The sequence below is a fragment of the Physcomitrium patens genome, chromosome 6 (assembly GCF_059467195.1).
Source record: "Physcomitrium patens ecotype Gransden chromosome 6, ASM5946719v1, whole genome shotgun sequence".
In the NCBI taxonomy this organism is placed as follows: Eukaryota; Viridiplantae; Streptophyta; class Bryopsida; order Funariales; family Funariaceae; genus Physcomitrium; species Physcomitrium patens.
The window spans coordinates 13,999,252-14,008,012 of record NC_143415.1 but is presented as its reverse complement, the minus strand read 5'-3'; the positions used below and the strand labels follow the sequence as shown (position 1 = coordinate 14,008,012).

Here is an 8,761-nt window from a genome sequence, read left to right as displayed (position 1 = left end):
TCGCGAAAGAGAATTGTGTCGTCGCTGCCCAGTTCCCTTTAGGGTTCCACCCCCCCCCCCCCTCGTTGAATCCTCATCCATCCGCTCTTCGACGAACAGAATCCCGGCTTGTCATTTATGAATGTTTTCATCCGTTAATGTTATAATGTGTGTGAATATCACAAAATATTAATTAATAAATATTAACTTCAAATTTATTCATTTTATCCTGAAATATTGTAAGTTTGAGAAAAATAAAAAATAAAAAACAAAAACACTAAACTTGTGCTCGCATGATCTATAATAAGGCATGTGAATTTGTGAATTAAATTCTTTAACAACATGTCAATCAGTCATAGAATTTTATGTCTATATATGGGTGCAAGTGTCAATGAAAATTACCAAGTGTTTTATGTTTGATATTAGATGAAATTTTATTTATAGCAACAAAATATTTAACTTATATTAAATCCAGCGTACAAATTGGACTAAAAACTGTATTTTTTTAATAACTGGTTTTATTTTTATTATTTTTTGTTTTATATATATACAAATATATATATATATATATATATGTGTGTGTGTGTGTGTGTGTGTACACCAATCAGATAAACTAGCAAAAATCACGGTTTAGTTTTCAAAAGATTAATCGCACCAATGAATATTGCATAAAACAAAAAAGAAAACAAAACATAAACACCCAACTGACAGTAATTAATAAAAAAAAATAGTTTTAAAGTTCAAAGACTGGACATGCATGCTAAAAGAGCTCAAGTTCAGAAATTGAGGTAGATTCTTTTTTCTCTGTGTTATAGGACTGTGAAGGTATTCAGTACTTTACCACAAATATAAGTGTAGAACTACGTGATTTAAAACTATAATATTGATTTTTCTTAGATTAATTTCCAATTATTTATTTCCCTAAGTGTCTTGAATCTAAACTCTTCCATGCTGAGTTACAATGAAATAGGAACATTTCAAACGCTTTTACCGAAAAGAGAAAAAAAGAGAATATAATAAATCACTGCTAACAAATGAGTGAAATTCAGATGTATCCCTAATATCCTCAAAATTTTCCTCTTAACAAAAAAAAAGTTGCAAAAAACTAGAAAACCAAAATGTTGATATTTGACTACCCAATGTAAACAATAACGATTTTGAGAAAGGTAATTAGAATTAAAATTCCAAGTCAATATAATATCTAGGGTCTTCTTGCACGTGTTTATTTATTCCCTTATTTATTTATTTTGAAATCTCCATAGTTTTACTGTTGTCAACGTCCAATTTGAAGCAAAAAACACATAAACGTACCAATTTGAAGCGTAAAAAACGATGCTAATGTATACAGATACATAAACGGAATGGAGTGCAGTAAGAAAAATAAGCTTGCCAAGCGGAACTGGAAGAATTGAAATCCCAAACTCAGACCAACTCGATCCAAACTTCACCACGAACGACGACAAATCTCGTCACAGAACACGAGCCAGTTTTTAGGGTTTCGAAGGGTTTTAGAATTTTAGGGTGTTATCCAGGGTACCCTAAAACTCGTGGTCTAGCAGGAGGTGTAGGACATCGTTCCCCGCCGGCTATGGTGTCTTACTCTTCGCTCTGACATCACCACCACAGGCGATCGTAATTGCTGGGAATGTTGCACTTGCTCTGGCGAGCTTGAACCGCAGACAATATCGTTGACGGGCTGGACGTGTTCCGGCTTCGACGACTCCAAGGCATCAAGGGCACTGTCTTAAGACTTTGATTGGTTTTTGGCGACAGGAGACCATCTCTTTTGCAGGTACTGCGAGACTGTTGCTTCTGTTGTTAAGAATTAACAGCTGAGGTTGGTGGAGGAAGAACCAACGACTAACTGAACGTGTAAGGAGCTGTTGGTGACGTTATGAACATCGTCGGCCCCGCTAAAGCCAACCCGAGCTTAGAATTCCTTGAGAAAAAGGCCACCGGGGAGGAGTCTACACTTGTGAGTAATTATACTGACGAGAGAGTGTGATGAGGTAGTGATATTAAGGTTCTGCACTATCAAAGCCTTTTTCCTCCGCGGATTAGGGGAGGGTGGATGGCGTAGAAATGTATGGCTATAGCTGTCGATGCTCATGTTGTTAGCCATGGACGGGGACTGTATCGGGTAGATGCTAGTTCTCATCTTGAAACCGTGGTGGGGACAGTAACGGAACTAGAAGCTGGCACCATCACCGTGGATCTTTTGCAGGATTGCTACTTCAGTGGAAGCTCTTGAACTGTTTACTCCCTGACTATCATCAGACAAAACCATGTAACTTGACCATGCTGCAGTTATTTTCACAACTCGAATCTGCTGAACTCACTGACATCATCTTTGATTTCATGCGACTCGTTTTGATCTGAAGTTATTGTCTGATGCTGTGACATTCCAATGCTTCATTGGTCTAAGCTTGCTTGATGGGTGACGCCTTGCAGTGGCAAGAGTAGATTGCACATTCTTCATCCCCAAGATACGCCAGAACTATGTCAGGAAAGTGGATTCAAGCGCGTGATGTAATGCAGAATGTGCAACTCAACCAGCACAGAAAATCGATTTCAAATTTTGTGGCATATTGGGCAGAGAAAATGTGTACACATAAGACATATACTGTAAAGAAAGACATAAGTTCGGGAGCTACTCGAGACGTAGATAGACAGGATTCTGCTTGTTCAAAACTCGAAACTCAAAGTTGTTAAATGAGTGCAAAGGAGATCCACCTTGCGCGACATCGCTTGTGTTGGATAAACTTTACAGCTGAAACTGCACCACGACGATCCGCCACGAACTTGCCCACTGACTTGAGGCAGGCAGAAGCAACAATTGCGTCTGTGCACGGTCGTCTGCTCCACACGGCTGCAGCAACCCTATTTTCACTAGTCTACTCTGACCGCACGCTCTCTTCGATATACATGGATCATTTTTGTTGATCCAGAAATTGAAGTATTTCACACAATCAATTCTGACGCCAATTTTCTCATGCTTTCTATGCCGAGTACTGAGGGTCGCTGCGAGATCTCAAGGGGATGTGACACGTCGCTGTCTCGCAGTGTCTGAGAACATGGAAACTTGAATGGGAGTCACGATCCTGGTTCTGTGCAAAAGCCAGTACAGTCGAGTGTGTCTATGAACAGTCTTGTAGTCTTCAGTTCAGGCCCCTGACTGATGGGTGGACGCAAGACTAGGTGTTGTATTCTTAATGACACGCTGATGCGAAAGATTTTCACTTGGACGTGGATCTAGTAACCACCTGCACAGAACAATGGCTTCGATCTCAATCTAGTGGGCTTCATCTAGGCTCCATCAACAAGCTGCTGAAGCTAGCAGATCAAGCCCTTTTCTCATGGGTTCTGATCCATTCACGTCCAGAGGAATAGTGAGCAGGTTGACGTGAACCCTTGAATCTATAAACACACGGGTCTTCAACAAAGAGCCAGACAGACATGAACTTACAGGTGCCTCTCGTCAGGCTTCGAAAGGCCACACTGCAGCCCATCGCGAATTTCAACTTATCATCTGCAGTTGTTGATTTTTCAACCCTGGCCAGAGGCGGAAAATAAACGACATCCGGTACCCTGATCGATTTGATGGAGTTGATGTGGTTCAGATTCCAGCCGGGCAGCCATGTGCCATTTAACTAATTTTGTGAGAGAGTGATGAGCAATCACCAGAAACCTATTGCCTCTATAACGCATCGTAGTAGCTAGCATTGGATCTCTACAATACATACATCATAGTGAAAGACGAGTCGGAAATATCAATCGCCATCATCGCTAACATCACTGAAATAGAACGAGTGGCAAGCTTCATGAATGTTCCGACCGATGAGCCAATTTAAGGACTTTCAGGACAGCACATCTAGAAGTTTAGCGAAAGCTCTAGAGCAATTGGGACAGTTGACTTACACGCAGATATTCATATTAGCGGAAAAGCTGCTGTGCTGCATTTGTAAATGCAAGTCGTCATTCCAGGTGGGTCACCACCCCAAACTGACAGGCTTCTGTTCTCAGTTTAGAAGACCACAACACAAAGTTGCCGGACTGCCGCCCAGAGTCACTGTAAGGACAGACAAGTCTATCATGCCCTACGGTCAGTAACTCATTTACATTCCAATGGAAAAACCCTTGCTTATTTAAAGTGACCTCGCACATCGGCTAAAGCAGTCCCTGTAATTTGTAACTCCATATATCCTGGGAGGCGAAAATGTATACAGGTATTTCTGGAGGGTTTCTTTGATAAGAAATTACAATGATCTGAAGGGGATCAGGTCTTATAGAATAGTTGCATGAGTGCCGAATGGTGTGACCTAGTACCCTCACATCATCTTCACCACAACATCAATCCAAACTAAGAATTTGATTGAAAAGATCTGTCTGACCGAAATCGACGTGCCCATTCCCAGCAGCAGCTGATTGAAAGCGGGACCCCTTTGGCAGTTATCTCAGTGGTTACAGTAATTCGATGGCTTCAATTTAAAACAAAGCTGATCGAGCTTAGAAAAATAATATTCAAAGCCTGAAAGTAAGTGTCTTGTCGTGGGAATGTCGTGTTCAGAGCATTATGATGAATAATAAAAGGTTAGGATGTCAGTTCTGGAGTTTCCAATCTCGTCTGCACCCGTTAGTGTCAGGTCGAGATTCAGTCCCAATTCAGAAAGTTACTGTTTGAACACTTACATCTACATGATACTCAATACACATGACTGTAGAACTGTATATGCTTTTGATGAGATTCGAGAGGTTTATCGTAGTCACCCACAACAAAATAATGTCTCTGCGAAATTCAAGATGCTTCAGTCCTTCTCATCCACTGGGATTGCAGCAGCGGATCGAACTTGAGTTGCGACGTGGTACACAACTTAATTGGAATTCATGAAATGCTTGGAGTGGTACTGTGATAACATTGAATGTTGCATGTTCTTCCTGGATTCCGGAGCGTCAGAGACAAACTTCTGCAAACGTCAAAGTACAGGTCGTCGAAACAAACAACCTGTGTTAACATCTATCTAGCGCAAGTTATCGGGTTATAATTTAATTGAAAGAGGTCAAAGGATGTCGTTCGATAAGATAAGTGGATGGAAGAATTCAGGTTGGAAATGGAACAATAAGTAGGTAAAATCAGAAAAGTAAAGACGACGATCAGTGATGGAGACAGCGGAGGATGGGCACGTGCTCTACATGAGCGCAGTTGTGGCAGACGACCATAGCAAGGAATGTGAAATTATCGTCGATAGATATTCTTGCCGAATGTTTCGACACAGACACCACTTCAAACTCAGCCAAATCACTTGGCAACTCCTCATGTCTATGCTACTGCATTATTTCACCTTTCAAAGCGGTACGCATGTCGTCTGAGTTTCTCCAGTTGATCGGAAGACTAACTGAATCTGCATGGGCGTAATCAATCCTGCTGTGGTGATGAAGTACCTCTTCTCAAAATCTGGAGCACATCAGCTGTCTTAGTCCTCTACCAGGTTGGGAACTCGCTATGTAAATACCTTCATGTTGGTCAGTTCTATCTTGCGTCCACTCGCTGAAGTTCCACATTGCAAAACATTGTAAATGCCTACGGCGCAATATTTAAGCATGACTGTGAATGGTTCTAAGACTTGGCGTTGTTCATTCTCTAGATTACGTGTACTATTGATGTATCATACGTATTTTGCGAAGGAGACACAAACTTCGCACAATTATGAAGCTCTTGGTACTTTCAGCGCTAGCGTAACCTTAGCAGCATGGAAGTCCTGATGCAGGTGCAGCAATGTGGTGAATACGCCGTAAGGGGACATGCTGGGTCAAGATTGAGTGCTTCACCGCAGGTGACCATCGTACAGACTGCAACACAAAACATGAATGTTGTTGGCGATTCGAAACGCTCTTCAACAGCGTCACCTTCCACCCGAGCCTACGATGACAGTGATATTGATGTTTCATGCAAGGCGTCGCCGCTCTATGATCAGTACTGGCCCATTAGAACTTTCAACTGCAACTTTTGTACCCGAATGTTCAGAACTGCGCAAGCTCTTGGAGGCCACATGAACGTGCATAGAAGGGAGAGAGCCTACGCCAACGAAATGCTGACCGATCTGCATCCTGAACCTGCGCGGCACACCTTCTCCTGCTCAATGGTGAACAGAACTCCAGCTGCTCAATACACTTCCCTTCAAGATATCGACCCCGTGAGCACACAACGTAACGCAGGAGGATCACTCATGGCTGCATCCGAACGGCGCATTTCAAGTTCCCCGTCGTTATGTTGGCTATCGTCTTTACCTCCACCAGCATCAGTGACCCAGCTGCACAGCCCATCGTCTAATGCCACTAGCTCCCAGGCCACGCAACAACAACGTACTGCTCTCCTCAACCTTTCCAGATTCCAACCAGTTGAGAGGCTTCACCCAACTTCATCCCTTCAAGTCCCTGCGCCGTTCCCTGCCCATCAGCTCACGTCTGCACCGGCTACTAATTCTTGCAGAGTGGACCTCGTCTCAACTCAAGGACCTGCACCGCGAGGCTCTTTCGTCCGGAACGGTAATCCCATCTTATCTCATAACTTGGTGCTCGGGTCCTGTTATGAGACAAGGTCTGAAGTCCTCTGCGATTTCATGAGCAGAAGAAGCTTTGCAGAACCTGGTCCTAGAGCTCATCAACCCAGCGGCGAAAAACTTGACCTCGAGCTACGCCTATAAACCGCTTCAAGATTCTCCTCCGTGAATTCTTTAGCACCCGACTGGAAGTTTGCACTTGCGAAGGCGTTGATCCGATCCTACCCTATCAATTTTATTGATTCCACCTGAATATTTACAGATATGTTTGCGCAGACGTGCATACCTTGGACACGGTGTGTTTAATCCATTACAGTCTAGACATGTCTCGTGTACCAGTCCTACACTCAGCATGCCAATTGGTCATTCGATTGTACTGTTTTTCTGTAACAGCAGATTATTATAGGTTTGATGCTTAACAAAGTGATGTTCTGTAATCAAGACACTTTTCTCCAGCTCTTCATTTTTCTTTCACCTTTCATTCACCGTTGCATGTTTTAGTTTCTGGCATTGCCTTAAAATAGTCTACTTGGTTACAATGCGAGACTTCTTCACAAAGTGTCTTGGCGTGCAAGAGTCCCTCAGTTTTTGAGGATCAACGATACCTGGGTGTCCCATCAATGGCTGCAACATCGTGTATATATATACATATATATATATATATATATATATAAAGAAATTCAGGATTTTGTAAGCTTACTAGCATTTTCAGGTTCAGTTTCACGATAGTGAGGAACTTCATCATTCAACTGTCTGAATTTACATACAATCCTGTCAAAACGTGAACCACAGTCCCATTTGAAGGCAAGATTGAGGAGAACTTGCAGGTCATTCCTGCAAAGAGGGTCCACTCACTCTGGAATGTATTTCTATCACAGGTTTTCAGAGGTTTTGTGCATGAATCAACACGATTTCTTGTTCGTCAAAAGGTTAAGAAATTAACCAACAACTTATCAATGCATTGAAGTAATCATAAACAACCAAAATTCCAAACTTTCTGTTGACTTGTATCAGCCATTAATGTACTTAATTTTCAAAACAATGTCTTGTATTTGGAATTGATTTACTACCGGATCATGAGAAAACTAGTTTATTGTAGAATCAAAGACATTTCGGTAAAATCCATAATCATCCAAATCTACACTTTGATTTGAAAGACATGTTAATAATACAACATCTAATACAACAGCTGGGCTACTTATTAAAACTTTCTTGTTTTTGCAAGATTTGAATAAGTACAAGATCATTCAATTTTAGCCTATGTCAATGCTTTGTAAAATACATATAAAAAAAAAATTATATATATATACATATATATACATATATATTTAATTATTTAAAAAGAAATGCATAATACAACACTAATAATCAAAAATTTAAAAATTCATAGTTTGTATTAAATCGTAATTATATTGATCTTTGTATTGGATTATATAATTATATAAATAACAAAGATTCTTTGCCATTTCAAGCTAAAATTGTATTTTTAAATTATTTATCAACTTAGAAATTTTATCATTAGTTATTTTAAATTATAAATTATTATTTTAAAATACTTTTTATAGTTTTATTTTCTAATTAATAATTTTTTTTAATTATTATTTTTTAGATTATAGAATTATAGTATTGATTAATATTAATAAAATTTAGTGCATTCAATATACTATTTTTAAATCAATTAAAAGATAAAAAATTAGAATAGAATTATATCATTAATTGTATCATTTTAACTTATGTACTATTAAAATACAAGAGGAATTTTTATAGTTTGCACCTTTAAATTTAATAAATATAGGTTATTGAAATAAAAATTATCTTAATTCGTAGTCAAAATATTATGATTCATCATTTTTTTTATAATAAAAAATTATAATAAATCATAAATAAATAAATATATCAATATTTCTAATTATGATTTCATATATAAATTATCTATGTTAATATTATATTATATAATATCATAATAAAATCTATTGATTATAAAATTATTCAAAAGTTATAAATAAAAGTTTTAAAAAAGAAATCTATTATTTTTATTACTATTTTGATATCTTTTTTAATTATCACAAGAAGAATTTGTCAAAAACCCTCTATCAATAACTATTAGAGTTCTATCAAAAAAATATTATTTTTATACATCTAAAAATAATATATTGATATCTTTATAAAAATTATAGTATTTAATTAGTATTTTATATCAAATAATAAGACTTATCGTTTACACA

General features: G+C 38.7%; 1 protein-coding gene across 1 annotated transcript; it reads left to right on the top strand.

Moving 5' to 3' along the window:
- The first annotated feature begins 5,562 nt into the window (after nt 1-5,562).
- LOC112284003 (uncharacterized) lies at nt 5,563-6,960 on the top strand. The gene has a single exon (XM_024523448.3). The coding sequence runs from the start codon at nt 5,727-5,729 to the stop codon at nt 6,678-6,680; it is 954 nt and encodes a 317-aa protein (XP_024379216.3). The 5' UTR covers nt 5,563-5,726; the 3' UTR covers nt 6,681-6,960.
- The last annotated feature ends 1,801 nt before the right edge of the window (nt 6,961-8,761 follow it).